At 40.5% G+C, this 21,036-nt stretch overlaps 1 protein-coding gene across 2 annotated transcripts in view; it reads right to left on the bottom strand.

Moving 5' to 3' along the window:
* Positions 1-21,036, bottom strand: part of slc35b3 (solute carrier family 35 member B3) — a 49,619-nt gene that overhangs the window by 5,713 nt on the left and 22,870 nt on the right. For both annotated transcript variants that reach the window (XM_020516787.2, XM_020516788.2), the window contains 2 exons: positions 7,558-7,650; positions 821-932 (listed from right to left, as the gene is read on the bottom strand). In XM_020516787.2, coding sequence (XP_020372376.1) covers positions 821-932; positions 7,558-7,650 — 205 coding nt within the window. The remainder of the gene's footprint in view (positions 1-820; positions 933-7,557; positions 7,651-21,036) is intronic.

Genomic DNA, 21,036 nt, shown 5'->3' with positions numbered 1-21,036 from the left:
TGTTAACTATTTCTTCATCTAGTTGCACCAATTTTAGCAGGTTTTGAATTCAATCTCCCCAGATGACTGTTCATTCATACCCTTCTTATTTGTATTGGTTCTGCTGCCCAAAATGTATTATTCTTATCCATATTAAATTGCATCCGCTACCTGTCTGGCCATTTCACTAATCAATGTCCACACAAGTCTTTAAAAGTGCTCCTCAACAATTATGTTTACTTTTGCATTGTCAGCAGATATCAAAATTCTACGTACTAGGGTAGAGTTTGTATTTTGGGTGTAATCGGGGCATAAATTACCATCAGATTGCTCCAGTTTTCTGAAGTTTTTAAATAATTCATTCATGGGATGTGGGCAACATTGACCAGGCAAGCCTTTATTACCCATCCCCAAAGTTAAGAGTCAACCACATTGCCATGGGTCTGGAACAACATGCAAGCCAGAACAGATAAGGAGAGCAGATCTCCTTCCCTAAAAAGGAAATTAGAGAATCAGCTGGGTTTTTAATGACAATTGATAGCGGTTACATGATAATCATTAGTCTAGCTGTTTATTCCAGTTTGTTGAATTCAAATTTCACCATCTGCCATGGTGGAATTCAAACCCATGTCTTTGGAACATTAACCAGGGTCCTGGATTAGCAATTCAGGGACATTACCACTAGGCCACTGCCTCCACCTACAGGTATATTGAAAGAAAAGAATAAACCAAATTATACTTTATTAGAACAGCATAGCAGGCAAAACCTCCAAATCACATTTGTTCAGTTGAAACAACTGTTTAAAAAGGAACAATGACCAGTATACAAGGGATATATTACCTGTTACAGCAACAAGTGCTCCAAAGAGTTTTATCAAAGCTAGTACAAAGGAAATTCCAAAATATCCAGTCAAGGAAAACATAAATGCATAACCATACGTCTGCATAGGATGCTGCAAAACAAACAAGGAAATGAAAATCATTGCTTACCAAGGACTCGAGAAAACACAGACTACGTTGTAAACAGACATTGTACGTTTAAAAAACTCAAAAACTTGGACAAGCAGCATTCTCTAAAGAGTAAACTTTTCAGGTTGCACATGTTGCATGAAGCAGCCATTGCTCCTTTCAGATGCCAGGTGTTTTCCCCCCCCAGAGGTCCAAGAAGCCCAGTCAGAGTTTTACTACATGTAGCATGCAGTTCAATTTAATATTTAAGTAGACGATTTGCTTTCTGAGAAGGATAGTTACCCAACCCCCTGCTCTGCTCTCAATCAAAACTGAAAGTGGGCAAGTTGGATATTTTTCACCAGTATATGTATCTCCTCTACTTCTCTTGAATACAGTCTCTTAAAATTATGATATAAAGAAGAGGCAGGGGTTTACAAAAAGAACAGATATCTAGAGTTGATTGGTGAGTACTGTTACACATGGGCATAACTGAAATGTAAACTAGGCTCCAATGAATGAATTCAAGCAATGTGAAAGGAAAGAAATTTGGATGCCTTGTAATTGTTTTATAAAAGCACAGTACAGCAGATGCTGGAAATCTGAAATACAAAGTTTTGAAGAAATTCAGCGGGTCTGACAGCACCTGTGGATAGAGGGTTGATGTTGAATCCGATACGACTCTTCTTGGGAACTGAAGGGTAAATGATGCTTTAAATGTTGTTGACAAAGGGGGATGAAATGCAAGTCGAACAGATGGTGGGGGCTTGTGAGAGAGTTAGAGAGTTAGTTCTCCTTGGGGTCAGTGATGCAGATGGTAATTAGGACAAATAGTAATTTCACAGGAATCTAGATCTGAATATATCTTTGGTGGAAAAGAAAAGCACGTGATAAACTTTCAAAACATGTACTGTATCAGATCCTGTTAAATGCTTTGGAGATATTGAAAGCAATGACATTAATAGTAGTTCAACAGAAGAACAGGGATAATTCATGGGATGTGCTTAAAAACAAAATAGCAATTATAGCAAGTGAAATGGCCATGCTGAAAACTACATTTTTCAAGGAAGTGTAATAGCATTACCAACTTTTTCTTAAATCCAAAAATTGTGGATTTGTTCTTACTGCAGAAACATTAGCTCAGCCAATACCTTTCAAACAGTTGTTCCAGTGGCCTTACAATTGTTTAAATGAATTTTGCTTCCTTAACATATATCTAATATAGAATTTTTAATGTATAATTCTTGTAATTGTAACAATAAATGGTTTTCATTGAACAGCAGTAAAATAAGTCTTCAAAACATGTGCACATCACAAAGCATTACTCAATATGAGAGAACTGTACTAAACTGTAGAAAATTTGCAGATTCACTTAAAAAAAACACCTTTCCTGCAAATAAACCATCACAGAGGAATTTAATGGTGGAGTTCTTCCATGTGTTCAAATTTAGACCACACTAAAATCTTAGAGCACTTAATATTTTGTGAACAAATTTTGGTATCTTGAATTTATTTTAACATTAACAAGACCAGATGGTCAATCTCACGTGATGGTTTCAGAAGATCTCGTGTGGGAGTCACCTTAGAGTGAAACCATATTCACCATTAGGAGCAGGAAAAATTTGTTTATTTCCCAGTCTATATACAATTAGTTGCTCCGATTTGGGGTTTCAGTTCTTAATCTTACTTACTATGCAAAAACTCTTCTTTCAAGTGTACTATGACAGAAAACAAACAGCTGCAGATGCTGGAAATTTGAAGCAAAAACCAAAACAGAAATGGCTGAAGAAACTCAGTAGGTCTAGGAGCATCTGTGGAGAGTAAGCAAATTCAACGTTTCAATCCAATAATTAAACCGAAAGATTTAATAAAAAGGGAGAAGAGAGAGTTGTGCTACTGAAAACTTGTTGTTAGCAGAGTGAGAAGTAAGGCGTTGGCTTGAGGCTTCGGTAAGCAGCAGCTCCGTAAAAAGTACGGGTAAGCTCAGGTAAAGTCTTTTTGACTTTCCTTTTTAGTCTCAGAGCATTTGAGATGGTAGAGCAGTGGCATGCTCCTCCTGCAGGATGGGGGAGCTCAGGCAGAGGTCCATCGTCCCAGATGACTATAGCTGTGGGAAATATACCCAGCTGCAACTCCTGGGAGACCGTGTTAGGGAGCTGCAGCTGGATGCACTCATGAACAGAGATGCTGAGCACATCATAGATAAGATGACCGTTCAGGGGAATGAAGCAGTAGCCAGGATGGTGGCACTATGACTGGTTCTGGGGCACAACGGGAAAGGGTAAAGGTTTACAGGACCTTAGTGATAGGAGACTCGATAGTTAGGGAGACAGACAGGAGATTCTGTGGTCGCAAACGGGAATCCAGGATGGCGAGTTGCTTCTCGGGTGCCAGGGTCCAGGATATGCCTTGGAACGGATGCAGAACATTCTCAAGGGGGAATGTGAGCGGCCAGAAATCATTGTGCACGTTGGCACAAATGACATAGATAGAAATAGGGACGAGGTCCTGTGGGGTGATCAAAGAGAGCTAAGAAAAATGTTTAAAAACCAGGACCTTGATGGTGGTAATTTCCAGATTACTTCCAGTGCCACGTGCTAGTAAGGGTGAGAACAGGAGGATATGGCAGATGAATGCATGGCTAAAGAATTGGTGCAGAGGGCAGGGATTCAGATTCTTGAATCATTGGGATCTTTTCTGGGGCAGAGGTGACTTGCTCAAGAGGGACGGGAACCAATATCCTGGCAGGCAGATTTGCTAGTGCTACAAAGGAGGGTTTAACCTAGATTGGCAGGATGGTGGGATCCTTAACAACAGGGAGGCAAGTGTGAGGCTGGAAGGTGATACAGTACTTAGAAATACCAAGCTGAAGAGACAGGTCAGGCTGGAACACGACAGAGTGAGGAATGCCTGTTGGATTAAATTGCATCTATTTCAATGCAAGAGGGCTGACAGGTAAGGCCGATGAACTCAAGGCGTGGATAGGCATGTGGAGCTGGGATATTATAACCGTTACAGAAACATGGCTAAGGGAAGAATAGGACTGGCAGCTTAATATGCCAGGGTACAGGTGCTTTAGGCGAGATAGAAGTGGAGGAAACAGGGGAAGGGAAGTTGCATTTTTGATTAAGGGGAGTATCACAGCAGGAGACTGGGGAGACTTAGGGGAGCAATAGGCTTGTCATAGTGGGGGATTTTAATTTTTCTAAAATAGACCAGGGCTGCCATCGTGTTAAGGGTTTAGATGGAATGGAATTTGTTAAAAGTTTTCAGGGAAATTTCCTCAAGTAGTATGTAAAGGGTCCTACTTGGGGAAGGGCAAAATGCTACCTACTCTTGGGAAATAGGGCAGGGCAGGTGACCGAAGTAATAGTGGGGGAGCGCTTTGGGACCAGTGACTATAGTTCTATTAATTTTAAAATAGTTATGGAGAGGGATAAAACTGGTCCACAAAGTTCAATTCTAAATTTAGGCAAGGTGAATTTTGATGGAGTTAGACAGGAGCTTGCAGAGGTTGATTGGAGTTGTTTGTTTGCTGGCAAAGGAACCTCCAGCAAGTGGGAGGCCTTTAAAAGTGTGATAGCTCGGGTTCAAGATCTTTATGTTCCTGTGAGGGTGAAGGGCAAGGTTGGCAGGAGTAGGGAACCCTGGATGACAAGAGATTGAGGCTTTGACCAGAAAATAAAAGGGAGGCATGGCTCAGGTAAAGGCAGCTGTGGTCAAGGGAATTCCTGGAGGTATACAGGGTGTACAGAAGTTTACTGAAGAAGAAAAATCAGGAGGGCGAAAAGGGGGCACAAGATAGCTTTGGCTGAGAAGATTATGGTAAATTCAAAGAGACTCTAAGTATATTAAAAGAAAAAGAATAACTAGAAAAAGAATAGGACCCCTCAAGGACCAAAGTGGAAACGTATGTCTGGAACTGCAGGAGATGGGCGAGTTCCTCATTAAATATTTCTCCTGTGTTTATCGTGGAGAAAGACAAGACAACTTGGGAAAGTTAGTGGCGATATCTTGGGGACGGTCCATACCACATTAGAGGTGGTTTTGGAAGCATTAAGTATGAATACTGGTTCTGACCAGATATATCCAAGAACCTGCAAGAGGCTACAGAAGAAATTGCAGGGGCCCTGGACTGATATTTTGCATCATCGTTAGCAATGGGTGAGGTCCTGCAAGACTGGATAGTAGCGAATGTTGTGCCCTTATTCAAGAAGGGCTGCCAACAAAAACCTGGGAACTATAGTCCAATAGGCGTAATATCTGTGGTAGGTAAGTTACTTGAGAAGATTCTGAGGGATAAGATATATGTGCATTTGAAAAGACAGGATTTGATTAGGAGTAGTCAGCATGGCTTCATTCGTGAGAGATCAGGTCTCACAAATTTGTTAAAGTTCTTTGATGAAGTGACCAGGAAAGTTGATAAGAGCAGGCCTGTAGATGTAGTCCATATGGATTTCAGTAAGGCCTTTAATAAGGTTCCACAACGTGAGCTGCTCCGGAAGGTTAGATCGCATGGAATTCAGGGACAGCTGGCAAATTGGATTCACAATTGGCTCGATGGTGGGAAGAAGACAGAGTAATTGTGGCAGGATGCTTGTCAGACTGGAGGCGTGCCTCAGGGGTTGGTGATGGGTCCGTTGCTGTTTGTTATCTATATGAATGATTTGGACGAGAATGTGCAAGGCATGATTAGTAAGTTTGCAGATGACACTAAAATAGGCAGTATCGTGGACAGCATTTAAGCTTATCACAAATTGCAGCAGGATCTTGATCAGCTAGGGAAGTGGGCTGGGAAATGGCAAATGGAGTTTAATATAGATAAGTGTGAGGTGTTGCATTTTGGAAAGTCAAATCAGAATAGGAGTTTCATGGTGAATGGTAGAGCCTTAAAAGAGTGTAGTAGAACAGAGAGTCATTGGAATTCAGGTGCATGGTTCTGAAAGTGGAATCACAGATAGACAGGGCAGTGAAAGCGGCTTTTGGTGCACTGGCCTTCATCAGTCAAGGCATGGAGTGTAAAAGTTGAGAAGTCATGTTACAGGATGTTGGTGAGGCTGCTCATGGAGTATTGTGTTCAGTTTTGGTCACCTTGATATAGGAAGGATACTATTAAACTGGAAAGAGTGCAGAAGAAATTTACAAGGATGTTGCCAGGACTCAAGGGATTGAGTAATAGGGAGAGGTTGGACAAGCTAGGACATGTTTCTTTAGAGTGCAGGAGTTTGGGGGCGGGGGGTGGTAGGGGAGTGATCTTATACACTTCTATAAGATCATGAGAGACATGGACCAGATGAATGCACTCAGATTTTTTCCCCAAGGTTGGGGAATTGAGGACTAGACGGCATCAGTTTAGGGTAAGAGGGGAAAGAATACATGGGAACCTGAGGGGGACCTTTGGTTTTTTTTTTTTTTTTTTTTTTTTTTTTTTTTTTTTTACAGAGGATCTTGCACATACGAAATGAGCTGCCAGCAGAAGTGGTTGAGGTGGGTACATTAATAACATTTAAAAGGCATTTGGACAAATGCATGGGCAGGAAAGGTTTAGAAGGATATGGGCCAAATCCAGGGAAATGGGGTTAGCATGGATGGATATTTTGGCTGGCATGGACCAGATTGGGCCATGGAACATCTCCATGCTGTAGGACTCTATCACCCTTTTGAAGAATGGTTACTGGGTCCAAAATGTTGACTCTGCTTACTCTCCATAGATGCTGCCAGACCCGCTGAGTTTCTCCAGCTGTTTCATACTATGACAGAACTCAGCTTCAGCAGCTAGGATGCCTTCCTCAAACTCTGAGGAATTTGTTTTTTTTTTTTTTTAAAAAACACAAACAAAATCTCACTTCATTTATTTAATATGTCCATTTGGATAAGTGTACCTGAGGGCTGTCAGTATTAATGCAGTCCTGTACCAAAACAAAGTAGTGTATTCTGCAGTGAGGTTGTTAATGTTAGGAAGACGATAAAATGGAAATAATGCATTATCAAATTAATATAGTTCACAGTTATCATACAATCGACTCAAGCCAAATAAACTGGTCCCCATGATTAGCCACACTCCATTTCAATTGCAATTGTAGTAGTGGGCAAAATAGATTAAATGGTTAGGATTAAAAAAGGTATTTTATATAGATTCTGGATTGAGCAGCTCAACTCTGTTTTTAAAACATTCATTCATGCAGGTATTGGTGGCTAGTGAGCATTTATTGCCCATCCCGAATTGCCCAAAGAGGGGTTAAGATTCTAATATTCTAAAATATTGTTCTGGATCTGAAGTCACATGTAGGCCAGACAAAGTAAGGATGGCAGATTTTCTGAAAGGATTAGTGAACCAGGTGGGCTTTTCTAACAATCAGCAATGTTTATATGGCTGACATTGGACGATTTTTTTTTTAATTGAATTCAAATTTCATTGTGCTAAACATTCCCAGAACATTAAGCTAGGGTTCTGGATTACTAGCCCAGAGTTTACCACTTACATCACTGCCTTCCCATAAGTTTTAGTCATAATTTGTCCAATTGGATGGCTTTGAAGATTGCATCATGAAATGTTGTTTTTGTTGGAACTTAGTGTGAACTAATTTAAAAGCACACATCAGTAACGTGGACAAAGTTGAACATACTTACCCTTGAACAAAAGAGAAAAGCAGGGCTCAGTCCTTGGGTACAAAACAAACCCACTAATATATACAGAAAGCCTATTGAGTAGGAATATAAAACCTAGGAGCAAAAGGAGACAAATATGTATATCATCAACTCAAGATGTGCAGAAAGGAAAGCTTTTGCAAGCATACTGCTCTAATAAACCAGAGGATGTACAAGTAGTAAATAATACGCAGTGAAGGTCACAAATGGCAAACATTTAGAATTATTTCAGCATTTAAATTGTTAACAGCACAAAACAAAAACAAATTTATGATCCTGCAAATCTGCCAATTAAAATATTCTCTTACCACTGGCGCATATTCGGTGTTTAATAATGGTCATTTATTTAATCACATACACTTTATTAGGATATCACCCTTTATTTAGGCCAGTAGTTTTTAGAATAATTTTATGGATGAGTAATTATGGGCTTTTGCTATAAATTTTAATTCTACATAATCATGATATGAAAGATACTGAACGTAAAAACTGCCTTTCAAACATTGAATTGGGCAGAAGTAAGCCATTCAGCTCCCCAAGTGATGGTCTGGGTGTGGAGGTGGGGGTGGAGAGAGAAGCAGGGTAGCCCTAACCATCACCCACTCTTACTCTTGAACATGGTGCTTTATAATATTACCTACCATTAAGACTGCTCTAAACTGCAGAATTACTGCAGCAAGCACAGCTGACCATAGTTTTTTTAATGCTGAAGGTCCAGAATCATTCTGAGAGTACTCACAGAAGAGCAAAGACAAACAAACAACGTACTGAGCAAAGAAACAGGAAGATGTTACAGACTGTTGCTCATGAGTGACCATGGACTAAATAGTGTAGCACTATTTACACTTTAAAATCTTCTGAGGAATTACTCTCAGGCTGACAGATTGTCATATTAGAAAAGGGGACTGGTATACAAAATAGATTGAAGGTAGTTCAGCATAGGGAAAGGGCAGATGGATGTCTGTACACAAATCTAAAGGCCAACCTTCTTTTTCAAATCACTGGCACAGACCAGGTTAACTTCTATTTGACAGTAACATTTTCAGCTAACAACAGAAATACTTTCGTTTTTGCAGGACACTGCAGATTTTCAGAATGGCTTCTAAGCTTTAAGCATTGATGCAAAGAACTTCTAAAAATATTGAACGGGTGAGTGGTGGATTTTGTAAGGCAATTTATTAGATCGTTCTCAACTAGAATTCCGACCAATTTACAAAATCAGACTTCCACTTTTTAGCTACAGTAGTGATCAATCATTTGAAATAAACTCAAGAACTCATGAAAGGATGAGTTTTTGATTTCATTAAAGTTTGTGCCTCTTGTTTTGCAGAATTATTTAAATCATATTTAAAGTTTAGACACCGTTTTACCTTTGCTACACATACCCAATAATTGAATTTCCCAATCTGCCCCAACAGATCATAGAATTTAGAAAAAGCATTTAGAAGAAGGATGTTCTGCAAGAATTCAGGCTGATTAACATTCTTGCACCTATCAATCAGTAAACCAAGGGCATCTAAATTAGTAGTGGGTTCAGGGCACAGTTAGGGAATAATAGCAGACATCCTAATGTCTGGGTCACCACACAAAAAAAAAACACACCAAATCTGGCACTGCAGCTATGGCAACAATGGTTTTCAACAAGCAAGTTATTGTAATAGTACAGATATTGTGGGGTAAGGGAAGAATAACAAAACAATTACTCAAATAACAAAAAAAGTTACAAAATTAGAAAAAAAAACTCTTTAATTTCAGCTACTGAATAATAAAAAGAAAATCAAAAAAAATGTGAGATTGTCCATTTTTACCACTATCAGTTTGACTTCCAACACAAGATTTTAATTGCAGCGTTCTTTCAGAAGCAAAACTCACAGAATTGTTACAATGAAGGCGGTCGTTTGGCTCAACATATCTGTGCTGGATCTCTGTACAAGCATTGTGATTTAGTGCCATTGTCCCACCCATTCCCAGTAAACGGTTATTTCTTTTTAAAAATTCATCCTATGCCCTCTTGAATACCTTGATGGACTACAATGGTTTTTTAAAAAGTGTTAATTTAAGATGGCTGCAATGATTGTCCAACTACAGCTCACGAATCTGTGAACAAGAATCAGTCTGAATCAAAATTAATCAGAGACAGGAAGAACTGCAGATGCTGGAGTCAGACAACACAGTGTGGGGCTGGAAGAACACAGCAGGCCAGGCAGCCTAAGAGGAACAAGAAAGTGGACGTTTCAGGTCAGGACCGTTCTTCAGAAATGGGGAGGGGAAGGGAGCTGGGAAGTAAATAGACGGGAGGGGTGGGGCTGGGGAAGATAGGATGGTGGTAGGTGAATGCAGGCAGGGAGTAGTGGGATTGGTCAGTGGGATGGGTGGAGCAGATAGGTGGGAGAGAAGATGGACAGGTTGTGTCAGGTCAAGGAGGCGGGGATGGGAGGGAGGCTTGGACATGGGATGAGGCTGGGGGTGTAGAGATTTTAAAACAGGTGAATTCATGTTTAGGCCATCGAGCTGTAGGCTCCCGTGGTGGAATATGAGGTGCTGCTCCTCCAGTTTGTGGGTGGTGTCATTGTGACACTTGAGGCGGCCCAGAATGGACATGTTACCCAGGGAGCAAGGGGTGGAGTTAAAATGGTCAGTGACTGGAAGGTGTTCACGTACAGAGCGCAGATGCTCAACGAAATGGTCTCCGAGTCTACACTTGGTCTCACTGTTGTAAAGGAGGCCACATCAGGAGCAGCAATTACCATAGACTAAGTTGACGGATGTGCAGGTGAACCCCAGTCTAATGTGAAAGGTTTATTTTCTGCCTTGAATGGAGGTGAGGGGTGGGGAGGTGTAGGGGCAGGTGTAGCACTTCCTGCGGTTGCAGGAAAAGGTGCCAGAGCTGATGGGGTTAGTGGGGACAGTGCAGCAGACAAGGGAGGTGAGGAGAGACAGCGGTCCCTACGAAAGGCAGATAGGAGTGGGGAGGGGAAACATTTCTTTGCTGGTGTGGTCGGATTGTAGGTGGCGGAGAATGATATGTTGGATACGGAGGTTGGTGAAGTGATATGTGAGGAAAAGGGGGAATTCTGTCTTTATTTTTGTTTGGGGGAGGGGTTGTGAGGGCAGAAGTGCGGGAAACGCAAGAGATGCGGTTGAGGGCATTTTCAATTGCCAGAAGGTCAGGGGTCAGGGTGGTGCAAGTTATGGTCTTTGAAAGCCCACCGACTCCCACAACTACCTGGACTACACCTCGTTTCACCCATCCTCCTGCAAGAATGCGATCCCCTACTCCCAATTCCTCTGCCTCCACCACGTCTACTCCGAAGATGGGGCGTTCCACTCCTGCATATCCCAGACGTCCTCCTATTTCAAGGACTAACCTCCCCTCTCCGGTGATCGAAAATGCCCTCAACCACATCTGTTGCGTTTCCCACACTTCTTCCCTCACATCCCCTCCCCCCCCCCCAACAAAAATAAAGACAGAATTCCCCCTTGTCCTCACATATCACTTCACCAACTTCCGCATCCAACGTATCATTCTCCGCCACCTACAATCTGACCCTACCAGCAAAGAGATATTTCCCTCCCCACTCATTCCTGCCTTCCGTGGGGACCGCTCTCTCCCGGACCCCCTCATCCGCTCCACACTCCCCACTAACCCCACCATCTCCGGCACCTTTCCCTGCAACCGCAGGAAGTGCTACACCTCCCCCCTCACCCCCATTCAAGGCACAAAACAAACCTTCCATATCAGACAGGGGTTCACCTGCACATCCGTCAACTTGGTCTAGTGTATCCACTGCTCCCGATGTGGCCCCCTCTACATTGGTGAGACCAAGTGTGGACTCGGAGACCATTTTATAGAGCATCTGCGCTCTGTACGTGACAAATGACAACACCTTCCCGTCGCCAATCATTTTAATTCCTCCTCCCACTCCCTGGTGACACGTCCATCCTGGGCCTCTTCCAGTGCCACAATGACACCACCAGCAAACTGAAAGAGCAACACCTTAAGGTGTGTTCCTCCAGCTCCACACTGTTGTCTCTGAATCAAAATTAATATTGTTATAAAACAGCACAGAACTCAGATCTGTACCTCTTTTCTGATTTACACCTTTTTGGGCAAGTTTCACATTTGTCACCGACAGATTATCTAGCTTGGAAAAACATCGAACCAAAAAGAAAAATGAACTGTATGGCAGGCAACTGCTTTTACCCATAAAATGGATTTGTAATAGTAAAACTGAAAGGTGCTTTCTTGCGCACCCACGCCCACCCCTTTCTTTCTCTTCCTTTCAGAAAGCAACACCTGATGAAAAGCAAATCAGATAAACATCCATTCATTGAGAACTCAGATAATTACTAGTTTTGCTACAGCTAAGGATACAAATCATCAAATAAACAACCATGGTCTCAGGTTAAAACCTAACACTTAAAAACTCTAAGCACTTTTGAATTGCATTTTCTTCTATCTTCTCATCTGTACTAGGCAGTCTTCTCTTAAACTTTATACCCATGTTTGTTAGTGTTTTTGATATCTCATTATTATTTTTCTAATGGAGGGAGAAAGTTACAAAATTCCTTTTTTCTTTCACTCAAGCAAAGCTTATAATTAGCTCCTTAATCACGCACCAGCAAACTACATTTTAATTGAATTGTGATAACAGTCTCATTCTGAAAAGAATTAAAAATGGTGGTTGCAGCCAACTAAAGAGGTTAACAAGAAGGAAATGGGTTCATCCCTCAGCTGGACAAAAACAAAAATTATTGAGAGCAAGATGGGGGATATAACTTAAGCTGATTTCATTCCTCAAAGCAGTATATCAGGGAGAATCTTCCCGAATTCAAATAAAGTCGGTAGCCAGCATAAAGCACACTAATGTGGAAGAAATGATAAACCGGTGAAGCATAGAATTATCAATCCAGTACTTTTCAAACTTATTTTAATTCTGAGTTAACACTTGGATTATTCATTTAATGCTTTAGGACTATTTATGCATGATTGAATTTACATTGTACATTATCAGTCATTGTTTACTAGATGGGAATGAGATTATTATATTATGAATATAACCAGAGTTAACCCGTCTTATGTTAACTGTTTTTAAAGTCACTAGTAGGAAGTGGGGGTCATTGGCAGGGCTAGCATTATTTCTCGTCTCTAGTCACCCTTGAGAAGATGGTGGTGATCTGCATTCATGAACTACTGCAGTCCATGTACCATTACAGAAGGAATGCCAGGATTTTCATCCGATATCACCGAAGGAAAGATGATGCATTTTCAAATCAGGATGGTCAATAGCTTGGAGGAGAACTTGCCGGCGGTGATGTGTCCTTGTCCTTCTAGATGGAAGTGGTCATGGTTTTGGAAGGTGCTGCCTAAGGAGCCTTGGTAAATTTCTAAAGTGCATTTAGGAGATGGCACTGCTGCTATTGAGCATCAATTTCAAACAAATTTAAGCATCTATAAATTATAATCCCATGTCAGAACCTCGGGGCTCATTTCTACACATTTGGTTTTATTAACTTGCTGAATATATTTTTGTACTTAGCAAGATTGTAAAAAGGACTCTACTACACTTGCTAGCCCCATGACCTCAATTTTACAATGGAACTGTTCAGGATACAAAAGACAATATGCTGCCAAAAGGGCATGGCTTCAGGTGTCCTTTTAATAAGATGAACAAACTTGAATGAAATGTGCAAGCATGTTAATATTCTACTGAAGTTTGTCATGAACATGTATTTTGTCCAATTTCAGTTAGTTTTTAAAATCAGTCTTTCCTTTGGCATATCACCAAGGTTTCAGCCTCCCCTTTTAGTGTATCATCGATTTTAAATGATGATATTTTAAAAATCCAGTTTTTGAATTCTACCACCTACTTTTATTTTCAAACAAAGCAGTAACACTAATAAAAGGTGTATCCAAGGGGTAATTGCTCTCTTGTACTTATGGAATATGGGTTCTTAATATGAAAGGTTATTCACAAGCAGAAAAACAAGTTACTTTTAAAGGTATTACATCCTAATAAGGAGTGAAATCTACATTTTATATCCGGTGTCTATTTGCCAGCAAATACAATTAATTTGCAATCTTGTTCAGAATACTGAACTTTTGTCTCAGCATTTCCATCCGACCATGGTTTAATAAAGAACAAATGAGCCACTTGACCACTTTGGAGCTTTCGATTATAGGTAGAAATTTGAACAGAAATAGAGCCACACAAAAATCCATTTGAAAAGCAATGCAATGCAATGATGAGAAGTTGCTGGGAAAGCAATATTTATCTCTTTTACAATCACCAACTTACATGAAAGAAAACATGATTAGGTGAGACCATTAGTGAGGTCACTGGCATGCTCTGTAGAACTTGACTGCAACTCGCCGATACATTAATTAGGGATGCAAATCTAAGATGATGAACTAGTTCATCATTAAGCTCTGTAGAAGGTGAGCAAGTACTGAGATTAAAACAAAACAAATAAAACAAAATTAGGTCATCTAATTTTCAAAATAAAAAGGAACACAAGACTATAAATTGATGAGGCAAAAGAGATTAGTTATTCAGCAGTTGTCAAAACTTTAATGATGAAAAGTTGGCCTGAAATGTCTTGAAGGGCAACAAGCTAAAATTAGTGTACGTGCAAACGAATTCGGCAAGTGGAAATCTTATCTTGTGCTTTCTCATGCAGCTTGCTTCAAAACATATGTAACTGGAGATGCCGGTTTTCGTCATAGATTATCAGATGTACAGTAAGTATGCACACAGAGTACTTTGGGGTCTAACACTTAACCTTTACAGTAGCAAAATTTCTGTAGGCCATGTTCGTTCTACTGAATAAACTTGGCAATTAGACTGCAAAGTACAACTGTGTCACACTAGAAAACATATCACTTCTATACTTGATAAGCATTGGTAAAGTCAATTAATTTAGAAGTTTCTGTTGTCCAAATTTATGATTGGTGCAAGAAAACTTCAGAAAATTGGACTCCACAAACCTAGCTAAATTTGGAGGAAGCCACCTTGTTTCAACATCATAAACGATAGACAAATAAAAGTCTTTAAAAATGGTGCAAAGCTAAAATTACACTGTATAGAAAGCCATTTGGTCTACTGTGCTTATGCAGGTTCTTTGAAGCAGCTACATAATTAGTCCCAATCCTTTCTTCTTTGTCCCTAGCTCTGACTCACACGCACCCACCCTTTCATTTCTATTCCCAATTCCTTTCTGAAATTATGATTGCATTTGCTTTCACCACCCTTTCAGGCATTGCATTCTAGATTAATACAACTTGCTGAGAAAAAAATATTGGTACTCCTCTCCCCTCTTGTTCCTGTGCCAATTATCTTAAACTTGAGATCCTGTGTTACTGATCCTTTGACAGTGAAAACATTTTCTCCATACTTTTCTGTATCAACTACAATTTTAGCACCATTAGGTCTCCATTAAGATTTTCTGTTCCGACAAGTACAATTCCAGTTTTGCTGCTCTTCCCACACAACACGTCTATTAACATTCCAGTTAAATCACAAATTATATCACACTAAACAATCCATGGCGACGACGTTTGAGGGCTCGCTCAGACTTTGACTTGATCACTCGACAGCTATCCTTAACAAAGACTGTATTTCAGGAGATATCAATCCTCAAATTGAATGGTATATGTATATATGTTTTAAGTTTTTGTACATTATGAGTGCTTTTCTTTCAAAAACAGTAGTACACGTTGATTGATTAAATGTACATATGGAAAAAGTACAAATATCCAAGTATCTAAAGGAGCTTTAAGAAAATGAGTGTCTATTGGAAATAACCTGCAATCTGGACCATTAAACTTTCAGAAGCAGACTCAGATGAGGGGTCTATAGGGAATGTGACTCCAGAGTTGAATATGTAGGAGTCTTTGCATTCACAAATTTCATGAGACTCTGTTGTCAGAAGAGAGATTGAGCAAAGACATCAAACAAGAGGCATGTTAACAGACAGGTCTTAGATACTACACTAGAGAGCTGTATTTAATAACCTGTAAATTATAGCTGCAGACAAAAGAGAGTGTTACAAGACATCACAGGTGTGAGAACATTCCTTAAGGATATAGGAGCCAACAGTCTCATGGTGGGTATAAGTAGAAACCTACAGTCCAGAGATACTAAGGGGAAGTACCTAACTATGTAGGTGGTAGAATTAGCCTAAAGCATAGAATAAAACAGAAATAGTTGAGAAAAACATAAGGCTGATCTTCAGAGCCAAAAGTCAATGATAGCAGAGCTCCCAGGAGCAATGGGACTTCGGGATTGTGAAAGTTCGCATAACTTGAGCTTCAGTGACGGGCATGATAGCAGAGTTCATTCCTCATGCCGAACACCAATATTCAGACATTTCAACATAAGAAATAGAAACAGAACTAGGTCATTTGACTCCAAGAGCCTGCTCCATCATTCAATAAGAACATGGCTAATCTTTTTGGCTTTGAATTCCATACTTCCATCAACCCCTAATACCTTCCGATTCTCCTACCTATGAAGGAAATACCTAAAAGTGATTAGAGGGGAGCCAAAAGGCATTTGACAAGGTACTCCACAGAAGGTTAAGTCATAAGACCCCAGGGTGTTCAAGGTAGTACTTGGCATGGATAGAGAATTGGCTAATGGACAGGAAACAGCGATGGGATAAGATGTTCTTTTTCAGGTTGGCGACCTGTGACCAGTGGAGCTTCAGTGCTGGGACCATAGCTGTTTAGAATATATATTAATGACTTGGAGGAAGGACGTGAATGTAGAGTTTGCAGATGACACAAAAATTAGGTGGAAAGGCAAGTTGCAAGAAGGATACAAACAGTCTATAGAGATATTGTGATAGGTTAAGTAAGTAGGCAAAAGGTTGGAAAATGAAGTATAATGTGGGAAAATGTAAAGTTGCTCATTTTAGAAGGGAGAATAAAAGAACAGAATATTATTTAAATGGAGAGAAACTGCAGGATTCTGCAACAGAAAAGGAGTCTAGGACCAAAGCGCATAGTCTCAGAATCAAGAGGTGCCAATTTAACACTGAGACAAGAAAGAATTTCCTTTTTCTGAGGGTCAAGAGTCTCTGGAACTCCTTGCCACAGACAGCTGTGGAGTCAGAGTCTTTGCGTATACTTAAGGCTAAGACTCTTGTTCAGTTGGGGAAATCAAGGGTTACAAGGAAGAGACAGAAAGTGGATGTGAGGAATGCTGGATCAGCCATATCCTTCACCACACTGAATGGTGAAGAAGGCTCAAGAGACGAAATGGCCTATTCCTGTTTCCTTTCTTATTGTCTTACCTCTGCCTTTAAAAATTCAAAGAGGCCACTTCTTCCAGTGCTGTTAGGCAGAGTGTTCCAAAACAGCATGACTTGCGAGAGTGGTAGAGGCAGACATCCTCATAACATTTAAGAAGTATTCAGATGTGTACTTGTGATGCCAAGGCATACAAGGCTATGGACCAAGTGCTGGAAAATGGGATTAGAATAGTTAGGTGGTTGTTTTTAACTGGTGCAGATCTAGTGGTCCAAAGGGCCTTTGTTTTGTGTTGTAGATCTCTATGACTCAGAAATAGTTTTGCCTCAACCGTGTTAAAATAGTGGTCCCTAGTTTTGGCCTCAGCCACTAGAGGAAACATCATTTCCATGTCCATTATGTCAAGACCATTCAGAATCCTGTATAATTCAATCAAGTCAGTTCTCACTGTCTTTACTTCAGTGGATACAAGTCAATCTTTCCAACATATCCTAAGATGACTCACTTCTTCCAGATATCAATCTGGTAAACCATCTTCAATGCACAGAATTTTCAAGATTAGGTCCGAGTGACCTGTATAACTGAAGCTTGAAATCCTTGGTTTTAGGAATGCAGATTCTGAAGAACTGAAATAAAAAAAATTGAAAAGTTCTGGAGAAACTCAGCAGTTCTGATGGGATTTGTAGAGAGCGGAACAGAATTAATGTTGAGTCTAATGTGGTTTTTCTGGGGAGTTGGAATGAGAGGAGCGGTCATGTTGGGGTAGGGGCACGACAGGAGCTTCTAAAAAGGTGATGAGGGACACAAGCACAAGAAATAGGAGCAGCAGTACGACATTCATCCCCTCAAGCATGCCCTGCCTCAACTCCTTTCTTGTGCCAGTCTCTCAAAGATCTCAATTTCCTAATATTTCAAAAATCTACCTCAATCCACCCTCAACTTTCTGGGTAGAGAATTCCAAATCATTCACTACTGTCAGACAAGAAATCCTTTTGCACCTCAGTTTTACATGAATGGCCCTGCTACTGTTTTGTATTTGTTCATGGAATTTGGGTGTCGCTGGCTTAGCCAGGACTTATTACCCAATCTTTAATTGCCTCTTGATTGGAGTGGGCTACCAGGGCAATTTTGAAAAGCAATTAAAAGCCAACTACATTACTGTGGGTCTGAATCACATGTAGGGCAGATCAGATCATGATGACGATGACAGGTGTTCTTCACAAAACAAGGACATTAGTGAACCAGATGGGTTTTTATAATAAGTGACAATGGTTCCATGGTCACCATTTGGCTAGCTTTTTAAGTTTCATAGGTTTTCCTTTATTGGATTCCAATTTTATCATCCGCCATGGCGGCATTAGCCTGGGGTTCTGAATTACTTGCCCAGCCCCTACACCACTGCCTCCCCTTCTGTAATTATGTCGCTTAGTTTGAAACTCCCCAGTAGTGGAAACATCCCAACAAGCCCCTCATCATCTTTTATGTTTCAATAACAGCACATCACAATCTCCTAAACTCTAATGAATAAAGGCCTAATCTGTTTAGCCATTCTTGATAAGTCAGTTCCTTTAAGGCAGAGATCAGCCTACTAAAACTCTTTCAAACTACCTCCAATGCCAGCGTATTGATTTTAAGTAAGAGGATCAAAATCGTACACAGTACTCCAGATATGGCCTCACCAACATCCTGGACACTTGTAACAAGACTTGATTTTAAAGTTTAACCCCCAAGCTATAAAGCCCAAAATTCCATTTGTCTAAATTACCTGCTGCACCTCCATGCTAATATTTTGTGCTTCATGCTCAAGAGCACCCAGATCCCTCTGCTTTTCACTTATTTCGAACCTATCATTTGATTCTCCCTACTAAAGTGCATAACAGATGTCAGGCTAATTGGCCTATAGTTTCCTGCTCTCAGTCTCTTATTTCTTGAACAGAAGTCTCACAATAGCAGTTCTCCAATCCCATGAAACCCTCCCCAATCCAGAGTGTTTCGAACAATGCCTCCATTATCTCTGCAGCCACTTTCTTTAAAATCCTCGGATGTAGGCGATCATATCCTGTGAAATATCTGCCATTAGTCCAATTAGTTTGTGAAATATTTTGGCTTGTGATAGGATCTTGTTACAAGATCTTTCTTCCCATTAACATCCTGCTTATCTGACATTCAAGATATTTAGTGTCCTCCACTGTCAAGATTGATGCAAAAACGTTGGGTTAAATTATCTACCATTTCCCTGTTCCCCAATACCAAGTCCTCAGTTGCATCCTCTAAGGATCCCATACTCACTTTAGCTGCTCTTACTTTTCATAAAACTGTGGAAGCTCTGGTCATTTGTTCCTTGCTATACTTCTGCCAATTTACTTTTATAATCAATGTTTTTCCCTTTTTATGAACTCTTTGGTCATCTGATGCTGTTTCCTGAAAAAAAAAGTCCTAACCCTCAAGCCTATCACTACTTTTAGCAACTTCGTATGCTATATTTTGATTCAATACTCTATTTGATCGCCTCTTAAAACAATGAGTGGTTCACCCTTCTCACCGAGACCTTCTTTTTGACTGGAATAAATCTTTGCTGAACAGTTTGAGATATTTGGGTGGGGGGGTAGAAAACGGTGCCTCAGTGGTTAGCATTGCTGCCTCCCAGTTGCAGGGAGACCCTGTTTCGATTCCACCCTCGGCTATCTTGTGGAGTTTACACGACTCTCCATGTGTCCGTGTGGGTTTCTTCCAGGTGCTCCAGTTTCCTCTTACAGTCCAAAGATGTGCAGGCTAGGTGGATCAGCCATGGGAGATGCAGGGTTACAGAGTTAGGGTAGGGAGTAGGTCTGGGTGGGATGCTCTTCAGAGAGTCGGCATGAGCTCGATGGGCCAAATAGCCTGCTTCCACACTGTAGAGATTCTATGATTTGCCTAATTGTCATTATTTAAGTTGAGGACACTGGTTTGAGACCCAAGTGGCTCTCCCTCAAATTGAATTTGAAGTTTTATCATGCTATGATTGCTATCCCCTGGTGGATCCTTAACTATGAGATTTTTTTTTATTAATCCTATTACATTACTACATCAAAAGTAGCCTGTTCCTGGGTAAGCTGTGCAACATACTCTCTATCCTGCGAGTAACAATTCCTCATCACCTCTGACTTAAATGGGCGACTCCTTACTCTCGTCCTAGACTCTCCAAGGCGAAACATCTCTGCATCTACCATGTCAAGTACCCTAGGAATCCTATGGGTTTCAATAATGGTCTCCTCTGATTCTTCTAAATGCGAATGAGTACAAGCCCAATTTGCTCAACTTTCCTTCAGAAGAAAAATCCTCTACACCCAGGATCAAACTAATGAATGTTTTCTTGACTGCCTCCAGTTCCGGTGTATCTTTCCTTAGGCAAGTAGACCAAAACTGTTCACAGGTTCCTAGCTGTGGTCAGACTACTGCCTTGTACACCTTTAACAAGACGTTTTGCATTTTACACTCTATTCCCTTTGAAACAAAGGCTAACATTCCAATTACCTTCCCTATAACCCGCTTGACTTGGATGCTTGCTGTTTCTGATTCATGAACTAGGACCCCAAATCCCTCACTGCTGCAGCTCTGAAGTCTTGCCCCATTTAAATAATATTTAGCTCTTTTAATCTTCCTATCAAAGTGCATAACCTAATATTTTCCCACATTATATTCAATCTGTCAAGTTTTTGTCCACCGCCTTTTAACCTGCCTTTAATACCTTAAGCAACACCTTAACCTGCCTTTTAACCTTAACCTCTGTGGACACCTTGTGTCATCCTCACTATTTGCCTTCCCACCAATTTTTGTGTCATCCAGGAATTTGGTGATTGTACATTGACTCTGTCATTGATCAGGGATCAAATTTTACATAACTAATCAAAGGGACGTGTGACTGTCCCCTGAAACAATGGCAGGGAACTCTCCCCCTCCCCGATATTTTGCAGTGTCCGCAGCTTGGACTCGAGAATGTCAACTTTGAGCTGAGGTTTCTTGAGCAGACAACACTTTCTGAAGACATGATCACCGTAGATTGCACTAGCATCCTCCAGCTCGCAATCTAGACCCACAACACATTAGAGTTCTGTCCAGCCAATCTATTTAATTAATTCATTTGGATGTTAAATACTTGCAAAGTGAACTTTTAAAACTATACTCTTCAGCTCTAATAATGTCTCTTGATTTAAACTAATCAAAAAAGA

Source organism: Rhincodon typus, chromosome 4, assembly GCF_021869965.1.
Source record: "Rhincodon typus isolate 14 chromosome 4, sRhiTyp1.1, whole genome shotgun sequence".
Taxonomy (NCBI): Eukaryota; Metazoa; Chordata; class Chondrichthyes; order Orectolobiformes; family Rhincodontidae; genus Rhincodon; species Rhincodon typus.
This window is presented reverse-complemented; position numbering and strand designations above follow the sequence as displayed.